General features: G+C 37.8%; 1 protein-coding gene across 2 annotated transcripts in view; it reads left to right on the forward strand.

Moving 5' to 3' along the window:
• The window catches only part of LOC6648440 (cuticle protein 21.3), a 32,323-nt gene extending 15,600 nt beyond the window's left edge, over positions 1 to 16,723 (forward strand). Inside the window, exons 2-5 of one of the 2 annotated variants that reach the window (XM_023179039.2) lie at positions 13,112 to 13,370; positions 13,566 to 13,904; positions 16,000 to 16,096; positions 16,173 to 16,723. In XM_023179039.2, coding sequence (XP_023034807.1) covers positions 13,133 to 13,370; positions 13,566 to 13,904; positions 16,000 to 16,096; positions 16,173 to 16,239 — 741 coding nt within the window. In that variant the 5' untranslated portion in view covers positions 13,112 to 13,132 and the 3' untranslated portion in view covers positions 16,240 to 16,723. The remainder of the gene's footprint in view (positions 1 to 13,111; positions 13,371 to 13,565; positions 13,905 to 15,999; positions 16,097 to 16,172) is intronic. The other variant, XM_023179040.2, reaches the window with a different exon arrangement.
• The last annotated feature ends 1,648 nt before the right edge of the window (positions 16,724 to 18,371 follow it).

Consider the following 18,371-nt stretch of genomic DNA (forward strand, 5'->3'; position numbering starts at 1 on the left):
TTCTGCTTGGACTTTGGTTTATGGCCTACTACACAAAGTCAGTTGCAATATCAACAATAAATTCATGTTGATGTACGTATACATATATATATAAATAGATACATATGTGTAGTAAGTATATACACAATATATGTATGTAGGTACATTCAGCATTTCCGTTAGTTTCCACTTCCTTGCACTTGCACATTTCACCGTCTGCTCCAAATAGAAATATTGCAGCCAGTTCCATTCCATTCCATCCATTTGTATGAATGTAACTAGTTTTTACCATATATATAGAGTGCCATTGACCATCATCGGTATCATCATCATCATCGTCATCATCATCATCATCATCATCATCATCATCGACATCATCTATATCTTCATTATCTATACACATGCCTTACGCAATGGCAAGTTTTCAATAAGTTGACCATAAAAATACAGGAAAAACGATTTAGGGGAAGGAAAAACTCTAAAAGTGTTTGCCATTTTTTTGTTTTTTTCTCCATTTTTTGCACTTAATGCTAGTGAAGTTACCGTGCGGTAAATAAAGTGAAGTGGCCTGGAAGCGACGGGAACGACACTCCAGGATTCTTCTTACAACCTGCCAACTGTAACCGACAACAATAACACAAACAACTTTGACCAAAAACACTTTGCCCTCTTGCCAATTTATAGTCCTGGTGTTGCACCTTAAACCGTACTTTTCGATTTTCGCCCAAAAGTAAAAGACAAAAACAAAAATAATTTACTTTGGTAAAAATAACTAAAACTGTAGACTCAAACAAAATGAACAACCCAAATTCGGTTGTCTAAAGATAAGAATGAATCACAAGCTGGCTAGATCTAGCGGAAAATTCTAGCAGCTTCTTGCTTGAACCAATCTGGTCACTCTAAAAAGCAATTTAAATTTATCGATAAGTGCTTACAGCATAATTTCTAAAAATAAAGTTTAATTTATACCATTTAATATTTGTTGGTAATCAAAATAACTTTTCATTTATTGGCGAATAATGTGATCTTAAATGTGGCGACCCCGTAACACTAAATACAAAACAAAATAATTAATTTTTATATCAATTACTAAAGTACAACTACTATAAGGGTAAACAGTAAGTTAGTCTTTTACTATTGGACTCAATTTTAGTCTGATTTTTAAAACTTCTCCAACAAAAAAATCCAAAAGAGGGATTATATTCAATGAACTAAATTTATTTTAGGCTGCAAATTTTTGGGTTTTAGTGGCAAAATTGTTTAAAAAGATTTTTTGTTTAAATGTGTCGATTGTTGTTGTTTCTTTAAACAATTTTTCTAGAGAAATTTATTAAATTAAATCAAGTGACCAAGGGCGTAGTAACCAGATATAAGTTCAATTTGTTTAATTTATTAAGGAAGAAATTCTTAGCTTTAACTTTTCTGTAAAGAAATTCATTAAAAAAGTTGTATCAAAATTCGGTCCAATTCGTCTCTCCTCTCTTATTTGGATGCTGGCTACGCCCTTGCAATAGGCAACAACCAGGTGTTGGCCCCAAATAACAAAACGATTTGGCATAGCTACTAATCAAGTCAAATTTCTGATCAGTAACATTATAATATTAAATTTAGTTTAAAATTGTGTCCAGGTTAAATGGCTACAGATTTCTGGTTACTAGTTATAACTAGTGCTATAAAGTAGTTAACCATGCTAGCCACAAAAAAAAAAAAGTAAAGTGCAGAAACTGCAGATATATATATAAATAAATTGTATATACTATTTAGTATACATTGTTGTTGCAGTCAATCAGTTAGTGTTTGGCCTCGCCTGGTACAAATTTGGTCAAAATTGCCTTGGTTCGCACTTTAATTGCGTTTTTCTTGGCTTTACTTTGTTATTTTGAACTTATTTTTCTCTCTCTCTCTTTCTTTCTCTTGGTTGGCTTTTGCCTGTTTTGGTTAGCTTTAACGAGACGGCTTTTTAGCTTTAGGCTACTGCTGCAGTTACACGTAATTAACACATACACACAAAGCAAAGGTGAAAAAAGGCAACAAGAAATAACAATAATCACAAGAGACAGCACACCAGAGGGTAAGAGACAGATAGAGATACAGCTGTAGATAGAGATACTTGGGATGTGTTTAAGTGGAGCAACAAGCAAGTTCAGCCCACGCATATCAATGAGAATTTTCGATCTCATTGTATATATTAGAGGTTTGCTTGGCTTGCCCTCCTGTGGTTCTTGGACCTCGACTTTAAGCCCTCCAAAATCGAAGTTGTCGTTTCATAAATTATACAAAAACGAAACCCATCGAAATGAAATAGTCGCAAGCCGCTTATGCTCATTATGTTTTATATGTATGTATGTTAGTGCTCTAACTACACACACACACACACACACACACACACACATATACATATATCAGTCACAGGACACCTCCCTCTTTGAGATAGATTTCTTGTGAGTTTATTAATTTATTTCAAATTACAGTAGTCGAGTTTGTGGTGTGGCTTGGTGCTGCTTGGTGGGGACAAACTAATAAAGCAACTCAATTAAGCAGCTGCTGCCCAATTTGAATCATTTTTTTTCTTCTCTTGATTTTTTGTCCATTTCATCTTTATATTTTTTTCTTTGTACCATGCACATAGCAAGTAAGAAGTAGTATATTAACAGTAGCGGATCTACGGGGGGTGAAAAAGGGGAAATTTCCCCCCCCAAAACTCCGAGTCGGATAGACAATCAGAGTTTGGTTATGAAATTTTACGTGGTCAAACAAATTTTTGACTTCGATTTCCCCTCCCAAAATCGAGCGCACGATCCGCCACTGATATTAAAGTGGGTAAGCAAATAGACCCCTGAGAAACTTGGAAAAATGTTTTAAAATTTAAAAAATCTTTAACCTGTAATTTTGTAATTCTTTGGTCAATTTTCAAAGTTATTTTTTATTGACAAGTTGTCTATTAATTTGCATTAAATTGATTTCTCAAGTGTTTGATACCATTTGTGAAATTCACTTGGGACATGGTATACCACAGTCGGCTTAATTATTTTTCTAAGCTTTCTTTCTTGTTTTCTGCCGTTTTCCTTGTATGGCTGCCACACAGTGCGAGGGTTTCTCTCGGGCGAACCTCGTGGGCAGGACCCAATGCCCATGCCAAAACCCAAAAAAAAATGAAGAAATATATATATATGTATGTGCGGCCTATAAATGTCCCAAAAATATCAATAAAATGGCAGCAGCAGCGAAAAAAAAAAAATAAAACTAATTTAATTAAAAGGCAGTCGCAAGGCAGCTTATTGGCCTGAAGGCCCGCCCACCTCACCGCACCACACCTCATCTCTGCGACCTGTTTCCATTTGTCTCGACTCTTGAGTTGATGTGGAGTTGGGAAATCAGGTTGGTCCACGTATACCCGCCACATATCTTGATGCGAACGCTATTCTCAAGAATTGCGTGGACTCGACCGGGCACCAGTTTCAAGAAAATGTTGTGTATGAGGTACATTACTTCAAGCATATCCCAAATACACTTTCCTCAAGAGAGAGATTTAACGATTTGACACAATAGAGTTGAAGACACTATTAAATTTGGGATTGTGTATCATAAAGACCTATTCGAGTTTGTGGGTATCGTAAAACTTTGAAGAACTCCGCACAAGAAATTTTTAGGTCATCGTCAACCATTTTATATGCACATCAATGATAAGTGGCAAATTTGCCCCCTTAGGTATGCAGCATTAAAAAATTATGTGTGCAGCTGAAATGTTTTGCATTCTGCACACATTTTTTTTATAGACATCAGAGTTTTCTTTATTATATTCTTCGACTTTGCCTTTTTCACGCTGAAATGTTAGCTAATTGTTAGCTAATCTAGGGTATTCGCAACGTGTCATATCTCTGAGTTCATTCACGGGATTCATAATTTTTTAAGCATCCTGTGATTGTCGCTTAATTTGCCGTCGATTTTACATAACCTGCTGACAGTGTTTTTCTTTTTTGCTCTCTCTTTCTGATATATCTTTATTTTTGCTAGCAATTTGTCAAACTTTTGCAACCATGGGTCACCGTGGGGCAAAACCATTGAAATGCATAAATGATCAGAGATTTAACTTTGACATGCATCACAATGTTTAGTTCGCCTTTGATAACTTTAAGCTGTGAGATGATTTAGTTCAAGGACAAAAACTAAGGAGTTAAGGAAATGATCTCAGATTTAAAAGCAGACTGATTTTGGGCCAAATGTAATAGCTCTGTGGATGCAGTGTGCAATGTCGTTTAGTTTATTCTGGTATAGCCATATGGTGTGTGTCGATAAGATAAGCTGGCCAAGACTCAATTCCTTTGGGCCACACGCACCTAGAGCAGAGTGTACGTTTTTTTTTCTCGTTTTTTGGACTAGATGTTGCCCAAGTGCGGCACTTAATTGCTGCATTTAAGAGCAATTTTCTGCGTAAAAACTCAGCGTCGACTCATTGTTGTCTTGTTATTTTATTTTTATTATGTTTTTTATTTTGAATTGCTCTTGTACAAGTAAACTTGATTGCGAAAATATCTAGAGAGGCAGCAACAGGAGGCGGCATGCATTGTTGTTGCTGTTGCTGTTGCTGCTGCCCCTGTGGGCGTTGTTGTAATTGTTGCTTTTGTGGCAAAGAATTTGGCATAAGAATGAAAGATAGAGAAAGAGAGAGATAGAGAGAGAGAGAGAGAGAGAGAGAGAGAGAAAAATTAAATTGTTCAGCAGCTAAACGAAAGCAAAAGCAGAAAAAAGAAGTTAAGAGTGCAGTAAAAAGTTTATCATAGACAAGATAATCATCTTTTTGGTTTGCAATTTGTGGCAACAAAATTGAAAGAGAATTAAAATGGCTAATAATACCTTGAGCAAAACTATTTCAACATAATAAAAACTTTAAGGGTTTTAATATAATAAGCTAGAAAATGGTATAACCCACAAAGTGGCAAACCATTTTCACACAACTCGGAACAATTTATCATTGTCGAAGGATGCAACACAAAAACAAAAAGAAAACCTTGTCTCAACAATTTCTATTTATGAAAATAAACTATGTATCCTTAGATGGGGGAAATATCTAGAATGATGTTCCAAATGCATGACCATTATTAGATAATATCAATCCTTAGTAAAACTTGAGCTACATTTGGCGGTCATTTGATGACCTAGAAAAGAAATGGCTTAAAACTGCAGACTTAACTGCATCCTTAAAAGACTTTTAGATGGCTATATAAGACAACTCTAAAGATACATATGTATATCAATCTTTTAATCGGCTTAATGACTGAAATTAGTCAGAAATATTTTGATTGTAGGTTGTAGAGACAGCTGGCAGAGTGTTGAAATCCAAAACCAATGTCTGTGTTTGATTTCAGTTTCGTGTGCTCACATTCTTTACAGTTTTGCTCCTCCCAAATATACAAAATTGTAGGCGGCATTCGGGGTGTGGCACTCAGAAACATGCTAGCTAAAAATATACATAGCAAAAAAGAAGAAAGAAAAATATGATAATCTTACAACATGAATGATATCTGAACATTGCCTTGTTATTTCTATTATTCTTTATGTTTAACGCTCTATTTTTATTTTTATACGTTTTTAAAAAGGGTATATACATTTTGACAGACATTTTGAGAACAAATTCTATACAAAGAAGGCAAACTCAATTCGAAGCAATGGGAATGGACTTAAAACTAAGACAGACTTTGTAGTTACATAATTACTTTTATGATTTTTTTTATTTAAAATAATGTAAAGGTTATATCAAAATCGGCGATGTTGAATTGATATATTTTTAATGTTTTCTTGATTTCATGTTTTTCATTTTTTTTTTTTTTTTTTGGAGTCCTGTTTGCTTTTTTGCTTATTGATTTTGCCATTGAAGGTTGAATTTTTAATGTGCTCAGGCTCAAATTAATACCAAGTGAAACGGCCAACATCCCCCTACCCCGCCTTACACCAACAAACAAAAAAAAAGGCGGTCCATTCCCCATTTTCTTTCCCATTTCCCAACCCAAGAGCATCGCGAAGCGGCTTCTTGGAAAGGTCTCTAAGCTTTACAAATTGAACAAAGTTTTCGTAATTAAATTGCTTAATTTGATGTTTGTTTAATGATGAAGCGCCATCAGGTGGGTTGATTTGATTTTCGGTTCTTTTCGGCTACAACCGCCCATCCCCTCCCCTCGCTCCTTGAATATTGTTTTAAAGTTAAAAAGTGCAAATTTGATTACTGTTGGAAAAGTGGTTTGAATATTGATAATGATAATGAAAGCAGTTGATGATGAATCTGATGATGATGATGATGATGATGGCCAGAATTGTTGGTAATTGCTTTTGGGAATTTCAACAAAATTTGAATTGTTTGCAAGCGACCTTCAACCACATGCACACACGCACACATACTCATCACACACGTCCTCCTCTTAATCATCATCATCATATACCATACCCCCTTTATCCTCTCATCATTCTCGTTGTCGTAATGATTCGCATTCCAACTGAAAATGACGCCATTTTGGCTTGGCATTGCCAATTGCCTGCGGTGTCCCAGAACTGCCAAGGCAAATGGGGTCGGTCCACAATTCTAGTTGGATGCATTCTCAATTCCCCCCCTTTCCTCCCAAACCCAAAGCGCATCCCATCCGAAAGCAAGTCATATTATACCGAAAACCATTACGTTACATTTTTCTTTGTTGCTCTTTGGCATCCCTTGCCCTTTTCGTTGTCACTTCTTTCACTTCTTCACAATTGTCCTTGCAGGCTATCATTTTTGTCCTTCTCCAACAGTTAGAGTATACGCACAATTCGGTTCTCGCTCTGTATTTGTTATTCCCCCCCCCCCCCCCCCCCCCCCCATTCAATTGCCACACCCATCAATTACCGGAGCTAAACAAAAACAATCTGCACACGCTTTTGTCTCGAAATTAATTTGTATAATTGCAGTTGCCAATACGAAAAATATCCAAGCCCAGACAAAATGCAGTCAGCCATGTCCCATATCCATATCGATGTCGATGTCCGTGTCCATGCCATGGCCATTCCCTGCATCCTTTACACCCGGCACCTATGCGTGTGTGTGTGTGTGTGTGTGTTTGTGTGTTTGTGTATTGAGCCTGCCTTTGCTCCCTTCCACTGTGTGTCCACTCAGGCGCAACATTTCGCCATGTCTATGTGGGTCAGCAAAAAGGCGCAGACTTACAAACAAAAGAACAGCAATAAAAAAAACAGACAATCGGATAATCAAACTGGAAAACCAATGCGAATTCGAAATGCCCTAAAAATATATTGGACACCAAACGAAAGCAACTGCCCAAGAATCTGATGGACATCTTACATTATAGAAATTATATTAAAGACCAAATTAATAAAGGAAGGAAGGAAGGAAGGATCCTTCGTATTTACACATTCTTTAATCTCGTTTCTTTCATTTCCCTTACCAATAGTTTTGGCTGGTGATCCTAAAGCGGCTTAATTGTATTTCTTTGGGTTACGCTTAACAAAAACGGGATTAATCAATAAAAATTGCTATATGATGTAAGATTTCCAAATGCAAATTTGGTTAAAAATCCAACATCAATGACTACTGGAGTCCTCCCGCACTAAGAGTCATCTTTTCATATATCCATCCATTAGATATTGGCTATAAGTTGGTGTTTTTTTTTTTTGTGACCTTTAGAAAAACACTCTCTAGTCATCGACCTCGAGACGGCAAACAAAAGGTTTGATATCGAGTTTAATAATTTCACTTATGTGTAAGGAAATCTATTATTTAAATATTATGAAACTATTTGAGATGGTTGAAAAACTTGGCCAAATCTATAAAAAGAAATTTAGTTAAATATCTGGCTTAGAATTTGCCAAAAACGTTTTTTGAATCACAAACGTTTCTGGCAATTGACGTGACCCAATAGAAAGGGCATATAAAAAGGACAATGCCTTCTATTGACCATTGTGTGCTGGGCCATGTTGCCCATTAGCCCATTGTTGTTGTTGCTGTAATTGTTATTGTTCTTATTGTTGTTGTTGTTGCAGTGTCTAAAGTTAACATGGCGTTGACAACACTTGTTTCAATTGCGCCTATTTGAGGAGGATATTGATGTCCTTGTAGCTAAATACTTTGCCACCACCACATTCACAACCATAACGCAAGAACCGCCCACCAACTGCCAACCACCAACCGCCAACCACCACCCAATAACCACCGCCTGGGACATTCAACCATTATCAAGAAAACTGCGTTGTTGTTTTTTTTTTTGTTTTGTGCCTTTGGTGTAGAATTTCCCATGCTGATGAATAATGAACGACATGACCTGCCCCGCCATAAAATTTGTGTGCATTGTGTGTTGGGGTCATGTTTCTGGCTAGCGAACCCACCTGAAAGCCCTGAAGCTCATTTCATTTCATTGATGGCTCAGGTATTGCAATTAATTTGATGGGTAAAAGGTCTGACAAAGTGCTCAACTTAAACCATTTCGATTTTTAATCCCCATCATCCCCGCCAATGCACACCACGCACTTTTTCTCCTGACATTACATAATTACATAACCACAGCGAACAAAAAAAAAAAAGAAAAGACAAAAAAAAACAACGAATCCCTCTTAGTCTCAGTCTCAGCCTGGCTCCAAATTTTTTGGGCAAGTCACGACTCCAAACGACGCATAAATTGTGCGACCCACAAAGCATACAACAAATGCAAAAATTGTTAACCAAAATAAAACAAAAAAAACAAAAAAAATCAGCTTAAAAAATCACAAATCAAAGCACTTGCAAGCGAGTAAGTGAGGCCCACAGAGACCTCCAATCTCCACACACAGAAACATATTATAAAAATTTTTTTTTTTTTTTATTTTGCGAAAGCAAAAAACCAGAGTAAGCCAAGTCAATGTGTGAGTCTTTGGGCCTCTGGCTGACTGCCCAATTTCCGCGCCCATTTGGCGGCTGGCTTGCTGCGTGAGAACAAATAGCAAAAACCAAAACCAACAGAGGGGCAAAATAAAAAAGACTCGATAACTGCCAACAGCAATATGAAGCTGGGGGCCCCATTAATAAAACACTTGACGTGAGCTACACGAATGATATCGACCAAAATGAGAGCAAGTTAAGGCACAGAAGGAGCCACAGAGTCCAATTCAGTTGCAGTTGCAGTTGCCATTGCCGTTGCCGTTGCAGTTGCAGGTGGTGTAAATGGTGTCAAACAAGGAATGAATGAAATCGAAAACTTTCAGAATTCATACCAAAAAAGGGATCAACTTTTTTATATATACCTTTATATATGTACCTATATATCTACTTTGCCAACTCGTAGTTTTTAATGAATCGCTCATGGGGGAATTTGATTATTTAGTTTTTAAATGCAATAACTATATTTTTGCTTCTTCTTTTTTGCCATGGCCTATTTATTATTACTTTTATATATTACAAAAGCGAAAAGATATAACAAAATAAATAAAGGCATTATGTTTTTTAGAATACTCTTTTTTAAAAACGCAGTAAAACCCACTTAAAAGGGTATTTTAACTTTGCATATACATTGCAACTGTTTGTGATAATGCAACTATTTAAGATGCAAAATTGATTAACGATTTAGCATAAGCTTGACAATTCGATATATCAGAAAGATAAAGCATATTATTCCGTCTCAAGAAGTAGGGAAAATGCTTAGTGAAATTCCATTTGAAAAGTTATTCCACAACTAATGAGTTGTCTACTTCTGATCTTTAAGATATTTATTTGATTTTCTAAAATTCTATATTATTTTCTCCACTTGTTTTTCAATTAAACTCAAAGGAAAGAAAGGAAAATGCTTAGAATAGCTTTGAATAATTGATAATACTACTTGTTCTGCCTCATTTGTTAGTTTATAGAGCAGTATATAACTTAAATGAATGAAATTGAATTGGGCTACAGATGTTTGTATATTATATGCACTTCTTTTTCTTTTTTGATTGTCACTATGCAGTTCAGTACCCATTGACAAAGTCAATCCTCACCTTGCTTCTTCACAGCTTGTTGGCATTTCCTTTTGCCGCATAGCTCTACAAATAGTTTTAGACAACTTGTACAAAATTAGTCAATAGTCAACAGTCAGTAGTCAACAGTCAGTAGTCAATAGTCAGTTTGCAATTAAATAATGTGGTGATGTGATGTGATGTGATATGTTCATGTGAGGTGAGTTCGATTGATTAACTTGATTTCGTTTTCGTTTTTGTGTTATGAATCGAAAGGCAATCAAGAAACAGCCATGAGGCGGGTGCAACAACAACAACAACAACAAAAAAAGACAATCCTAAAAAGTTGCGTAGACTTTTGGGCCGGGCCAGCCGAGCTGCAACTCGGCGCGCCTGCGCACATTCACAAGCTCTCCGAACTCTGCCTGCTTTGCCAAATGGAAAACTCGTTTTCATGGACCATATTTTCCATGGTTTCCACTATTCAATCAACTATGCCCGCCGCCTGGGCATATAAATAGAGGCCAAAGAATGCCAAACTGAAACAGTTAACGAGACGCATTCAAAGTCGTGCCACTATATACGATTTTCAACAAAAATATATTTTTCTTTAAGTGCAACTAAAAAGAAACACACACAAACATATCAAAAATGGCATTCAAGGTGCGTGCAATTGAAATTAAAGTGCTTTGCCAGTGTATACCTATATATACATACATATATATAGCTAAGGAACAGGAAATGTAGTTTGTTATCCTTTGAATGGTCGTCTCAATCTCAATTTGAAGCTCAACATTCCCATATGGAACTCACTCACAGGCTGCCAAACACAAATGTTCATTGCAAATGCAGCTCCTTTTTCTTTATGGCAGTCTTTGCCAGTTTTCATCCTTGAACCATTTTTCGTGAGTTTGTGCCTTGAAGGCACTCCGTCGTTCCCCCATCCCTCTCCTATGCCAGCGATTTCTGTTGTAGTCAAAACTATTTGTCGAACAAAGCAAAAATAAGTGCAATTTTCCCGTTTCACATACCCTTACTTCAATCCAATTCAAGGTTAACGGCCAACCTCTAAATCTGCTCAGTATTAATGGGAAAGGGTATCAAGTCGTCAGTCGATCAAATTGGAAATGCCACCGCCAGTAGGCAAAATTGATCAGGTAATAGCTGAGCCAACAAAAAGAAGCAATTCTAGAAAAGGAACAAGCTCACACTCTACATACAAACCTACAATATATGCCCCACGTTGGGCGCCATTGTGGCATTGAAGTTCTTAGCAAAAATAATTAAATCACTCGGCTTTAAATGGAATTTAAAGTAATTGTATTTGCTGTGTAATTGAATGTTTGGTATAAATTTTAGAAATTCAATTAGGTGCACTTTAAATTTATCTATGGACACTGACCCAAACGAGTGACCTCCTCTGATTTCGTATTTCTCCCTCCCCTCTCTAACGCTCTGCATGCAAATTTAAAATGCATAACTCAAGGCGTTAAAGCTCTCTCGATGAAAACGAGAATGCATGCTAATTATGCAAACATACATCTAGCAATGTGGCAAGTTAAGAGGTGGCTGTGAGAGATTGAAAAGCAAACTAGGTCAATCGGATGCAAAAAAAATACCAATTAACCAGTTGCAGATATCATAACACTAGCCCTCAGCACTCAGAGTGTTGAATAAGTGTGGCTGTCCTAGCATCTGAACCCTTATCTTTTTTGCTGCTCTAGCAAAAGTCACGCTTAATTAAAATCTGATAAATACCGAAAGGCAAATAAAAAATGAAGTCAAGACCAACGCAAAAAAAGAAAGGCGAATGAAACGAATGAAATGGCAAACAAACGAAACCAAAAGGACATAAATTTTACATACAGAACCGTAGGGATTCTCAGGGAATTTCATTTCAATTAAGCCGACAGTATCAATACCCTGCCAAGATTTCATAGCAATACCAGAAACAGATCAACTCCAGAAACCCTTTCAGAAATCATAATCAAATAACGAAGTTACAAAATTTATAACAAATTGATTAAAAGATTTTAAAATTAAGTTTGTAAGAATCTTAAAATTTTATCCAAAAACTAGTCGAGAGTTAAAGGAATACTTTTAGAAAATTATAGCTTAAGTCATAATATCAGGACTCTTTATACCCTTCTCGCGGTTAGGGTATAGAAAAGGAGTCGTTTTTCTTTCATTCTCTTCTTTATTTCTTGTTGGCCTTTGTGTCTGCCCTAAACCCAAATCTTTTTCTCTTTTTCTTTCTTTCTTTTTTATTTTCTGGTTGTTGTTTTTTTTTTTGGAAGTTGAAATTCAATGGAAATGTTTACATACAAAATGCGAAAGAGCCAAAATAAAAACCAAGCAAACACCAAAAAAAAAAAAAAAAAAGAACAACAGTCACAATGAGAATGAGAGAAGTTGGCAAACAAAGGCTAGGATAAAAGGGGAAGACCCAAATGCATTTCATATTTACCATTTACCAGAAACAAGAATACGAAAAGTAATTGATTGTTTTCATAAGAAATTATTTGAAACTATTGTAAATACGAAAATTAAAATGAAAATCTCTGTGGAAATGCAACGAAATGTGGCCAAAGATCTGTTTTAATTGTGGGCAATGATTCGATAATAATTATCGATATATTATGTAGATCTTCTCTGCGAAATTTGCCCTTATTTGAGGTTGACAGTAGTTAAGACTTCAAAAGCTCATGCTGAAAAACATTTGACACTTGATTTAATTAGTCACCCCGTTTAGATAGATAACTTTTTGGTCCTTTTAGAGTAATGTTTAGTTTGGCTTTGGCTTACAGGATATCTAGAATCTAGATACATACACAACATGCATCCACATATGCGAAGGGAACATTTTCCATTGCCCTTGTTATTCCGTGTTTCATCTTTTCTACTGCCTTCTTTCTGCCAGCCAGTGTTGTGAACTACTTTACCAACTTAATTAAAAGTTTGTGCGCCTGCAATTTCCTGCTGCGTTCTCACCGATATGCAAACAAAATACAAAATGAGCAGAAGTTGACCTGCTCCTGTTACTGCTTCTACTTCTACTTCTTCTTCTTCATCTTCATCTTCATCGTGGGTACCTTGATTTATGCAGAAAGTGAAAGAGAACCAAAAGGAAAAGCGCAGACATCTTCTTTGTATTGTAAAATTATATACCCATAGATATACCAACATTTTGCAGGTTATTTTCTGTCTGGCCGCCATGTCGATTGCCTGCACCCAGGCCAGGCCCGGTGGTCCAGCTGCCTATTCCATCAGTGCGCCAAGTGTGGATCACGCTTCGGTGGGCAACACACAAGAGCATACTGTGAAAGGACACTATGGCCAATCCTCGCAATCGGACTATGCCAGTCAAGTGCAGACGGCTCATTCGCAATCGCATGTCCAGCGTTCGAGCATTAGCAATGATGCTGGATTAGCTCCTGCTGCCCATTATGCTGGTATGTCCTATCTACCAGCCAATCTCTCAATATTTACAAACATGTCCTACCCTATCATTCTCACTGAAAGACTTACTCACCATTTTAGCCACTATTATCCAACACTCCGCACTACCCTTGCACACAGAACACATTCATTCTATCATTTAATTCATTTCGAGCACGTAGTTAGTTAATAGTTAACCCAAAATCTAGCTGCTCCTGCCGCCACTTATACCCTGGGACACACTGCCCCGGCCCAGATTCAGCATCAGGGCTTGGGTCTGGGTTTGGGACTGGGCCATGCCGGTCACGGTTATGCAGTCGCTGCCGCTCCAGCTCCGATTTTGGCCTACGGCGGCCATTATGGAGCCACTGCTCCTGCTACTCTCGGTGGACACGCTCAATTGGGCTTGGGCCTTGGACTGGGCTATGCTGGATATGCTGGTAGCATTGGCGGCTATGGCTACAGTGCTGCCGCTCCAGCCTACTCGCATGGCTATTTGGCCGCTGCCCCAGCACCAGTTGTGAAATATGCCGCTGCTCCAGCTTATGGTAGGTGGTCCGCATCATCATCATCATCATTATTGTCCAGTGAATCTTGCTCCATCTTTTCATCTATCTCTCTTTCTCCTCTTTTGCTCTAATCTACTGCACTTTAACTACGCTTTCTTATACTAATTTTCACCTATGTAGAACTTAAAATTGAATCTTTTGCAGCAATCCGATCGATATTCTGCTACTTTTTACTGCATTCTTGGCATATAGTATTCTATCGCCGACCGGAATGCACTCACTCGAATTCTGTGTAAACAAGAAAGAAGAAAAAACGAAACAAAAAGCGCAAAATATATGTGTATCTTCCTTTAGCGTCACGCTTGACGCTCGTGCTCGGTCTTTCAAGTTACGGCTTTGATGACCATTTAAATGGAATACCAACTTTTTGATGCTCTATCAAATTATCACAAGAGGCACTAAAGGCTTGAAAGTCCGTTAAAAAAAAAGATAGTTTTCGATATCGATCCACAATATTCGAGAGCTTGAGACTTAGGAATGAAATCAAGCCATGAATTGGTTACTTTCTCCTTCTTCTTCTTACAATTAGTTGCTCCTTGTGTGGCATTTACGAAATCAAATTTTATATGTACCTGCAAGGCTTTCTTTATGGAAATTAGACACTCCTTCCGAGCACCTTATTACCCCTTCTCTCCCACTCTCTCTCTCTCTCTCTCTCTCTCTCTCTCTCTCTCTCTCTCTCTCTCTCTCACTCCTTATGTCAATGAGGAAAGCAGAGAGGGTGGAGGGCAAAAAAATTAAATAGATTACCAATAAATAAATAAAGGCGGCTTTTGTTTTGCTGTCGACCTAGTAGGTCTAGTATGTAATTTTTTTTTTTTTGCCTTCTTGAGGCCTTTCCTATCGATTTGTCCGTCTAGGACTCCGTCCGATACCAAGAACTAGTCAGTTAGTCAGATATGTAGTCCGTCAGTCAGTTTGACAATTCCTCGGTCGGTTGTCAGCCAGTTAGCTGTCCATACGGTGTGGCAGCGCGTGCCGTATAATCAATCATTCATTCATTCATTCATTCGTTCGTTCGTTCATTGTTGCCGACCACTTTAAAGCATTGACACGAGGCCCGCTGATGATGAGCCTTTTGAGGTCCCATGTGGGACTGCCATTCCGATGGAATAGTGTTGGGGTCTGTCGGAAGGACAGAGAAGGTTTTCTTCTCAGTTGGCTCAGCTGCCACAGCGCTATGGTCAGTGCACATGACAGTTGTTGCGGCAACGTTGCCGCACTTCAATTTGGTTGACTAGTCGAAGGCTATATACATACATATACTTGTATACACACATTGAAGTAAATTACATACATTGTTTTCCCACGGCTGCATTAGTTTCATAATTTTACACAAATACCGGAACAAGTAGTTAATAATTTCAAATTCCAGTGTTGTCACACTTCTTTGATACACTCTATCTCTCTCTCTCTCTCTCTCTCTCTCTCAGTCTCTCTCACTGAGTTTTGCACCTAACAGATTTCAAATTGATGCCATTTCATTGTGCTTAGGTTTCGTGAACATCCATTGAAGACACGACTCTCGTATCATGCTAACGCTGTGTCATTTGATTGATGTCATCTTGTTGTCATCCTGGCCGAAGGATGGATGAATAGATGATGATGCTTCGTGGTCGTTCTCCAAAGTCCAGTAACCATCTTGTTTTTGTCAATTGCCATGTGTGTGTATGTGTGTGTGTGTGTGTGTGTGTGTGTGTGTGTGTGTGTGTGTGGGTGTGTGTGTTTGCTTCGATACAATTTTACATTCAAGTGTGTGGTCGATGGAACTGTCGAAATTCTATAGTGGGTGTGTGCGTGTGTGTGTGTGTGTGTGTGTGTGTGTGTTGTGGGTGTGTGAATATTTACAACAACAACTATACTTTGCGATAGTCGCATACATAATCATGTTGTTGCTCTTGACAACTCTGACAAGGAGCCATCTTATTGTCAACACTTTGCCAAAACGAAACACGCTGTTAGCATTTTTTTTTTTTTCGGTTTGGTTCTCCCTCACTTTCTACTTCTCTCCGTCTCTGTCTTTAACGAAAGTTGTATTTTAAATACTGAAAATATGTACTTATATACCTCTTAGCACCTAGCATCATTGGACATGGCATTGGACTGGCTGGCCATGCGGCCATCGCTGCCCCAGCTTATGCCACGCATTTGGCTGCTGCCCCCGTTGTGAAGTGAGTAATGATTGTTAACTTGTTTATAAATAGATGTCATCATGGTTATCATCATCATAATCTGCTTTGTTTATAGGGCCATCGGAGCTCCCGCTTTGGTGCATACATCGGTTTCGGGCCATGGCATTCAATATGGCTACTAGAGCGGCGGAAGGGCAACAGCTTTAGAAGGTCTCTGCCTTTCACTACGCACCGACCGCCTGCCCGCCTGCCCGCCTGCCCGCCCTCGCCCTGGCCCCCACCAACAGAAACATGGCTAATAATAATCGTATCGTAATATCCGGAGCGTGTCACTAACTGTAAATAATGGCTGACTTAATTAAAACTCAATTTGCAGCGTTGCCAATTTTAAACGGGCAACGCTATTTTTATTACTGTTGCCAGCCCCTGGTCACTTCTCCATCCCGCGCCCCGCCCCCTCAAATCATCGCCCAGTCGAAACTCTGCTCTACCCCCCTCTCACTCCTTCAATTCAATTCAACATGTTTTTATCGCGGTTTAATTTTACTTTTTTTTTTTTGTACAATTGTGAAATACGAAATATTGAAAGTAAAAAAAATATATATATAAATGTATATACAAAAAATATCATGTAAATCATGAGACTATCAAAAAAAAAAAAAAAAACAAAGTTTTACTTTTCTTTGGTGTTTGAGGTCAATCGGCAAAAAAAATGAATAAGAGCCGAAACTATAAACTAGTTTTTAGCAGGGAATCGGGGGGGGATCAGATTTATGGGCTACGCATCAGTTGGTAAGCATACTTTATGGCCCAGAACATTGCATGCATTGGATCGAATTTATATATCGGGGGTGGGGATTAATGTCAAAGCGAAAGGGCAAAAACTGAAAATCAATCCTTGACCCACGGCCGCCGCAGGGTGTCGCAGGGAATTGTGTCAAAAATAAATGATATACAGGTATCTATCTATGTCGCAAACGGGGGCAACCCTTTTATTTTGGCCCTCTACGTTTTATTTTTGTTTTTGGAAATAGATGCGGGAGAAATGTCAATGAATTTGGTGTCCCCAAAGGAAAAGCAAAAGCTTTTGGCCTTTTCATGAATGAAAAACAAAATAAAACGCAAAATGAAATGTGAGTGAGTAAAAGTATTCAAAGTTACCTCTTTTAGGAAATCTAGAATTAAATTCATGCAAGTTAATTAAGTTCAATTATAAAGGAATCTCTGCAACTTTACAAAGCCAAAAACTATTGCCAAAATTGTCTCTATTATTAGATAACATTTAAGGGCTCAGAGATATCCTTGGAGATGACAGTAAAGTTGTTATTAGCCATTTTCTGGCTATACTAAATTTTAGCAATTTTTTATGTTTTTAAGTTTAACATTTAAATTTAATTTTAAAGAATCAATATTCATTGTACTTTCTGCCTCTTATTGTGTTCAATAAACGAAACTTTTTAATAAGCCAATTAAAAAGTCATAAGGTCAAAATGACACAAAAAAAAAAAAAAAATGATTGTTTTTTCATTTAAATTCGACTTACTTGTTAATGTTTCTCTTACAGACACACACACACACACACACATACTGATTCAAACGCACATTTATATAAAGAGACTTTTTCCGAGTTTTAATAAGCCATGTGATTGCAGTTGTATGAACACATACATCTTCAGAAAGGGACACAGACAAGACGGCCAAATGGTTGAGTGGGTGGCTTGATGAAAGTGCTGGGCAGAGGGGTTAGTTTTGGGACAGCTGCTACCCCAAAAGTTGAATGCAAACAGACGTGCCTAATAGAACGCATTGCATTTTCACTTAAGTTGAACTGGAAGCTCTCCCCAATTCCACCCCACCGCACTCCATCACCCACCACGACCCCATTCTTAGTGGGCTCTACAAAACAATGGCAATCAACAGACATGGACATGGACACGGTCAGGTCTCTCTACCCCCCGGGTTACACACAAGTTTGGTCATTGTTTTATGCCTTGGCCAAAAGGGGAAATGAAAGCACACACACACACACTGGACCTCCATAACTGTAACTGTATTTATTTTGTGTCTCGGTTAGTTTTCTTTGTTCCGAAATTTTGTTTTTTCTTCCTCCCTCCCTCTCTCAATGGTCGACACTAAATTGGAATTCTCTATGCAAATATGCAGAACCCATTCCCAGAATTTCTACCAAACTTCTCCGCCCCCAAGGTACATCAGCATCAGAATTCTCCAATGGATACGTTTGTGTTGACTTTCGTTTCCATTAACGTTCTTGAAATCGAACCAAATGCTTCGAAATTCTATTTGAAAAAGAATT

Source organism: Drosophila willistoni (assembly GCF_018902025.1).
Source record: "Drosophila willistoni isolate 14030-0811.24 chromosome XL unlocalized genomic scaffold, UCI_dwil_1.1 Seg141, whole genome shotgun sequence".
NCBI lineage: Eukaryota > Metazoa > Arthropoda > Insecta > Diptera > Drosophilidae > Drosophila > Drosophila willistoni.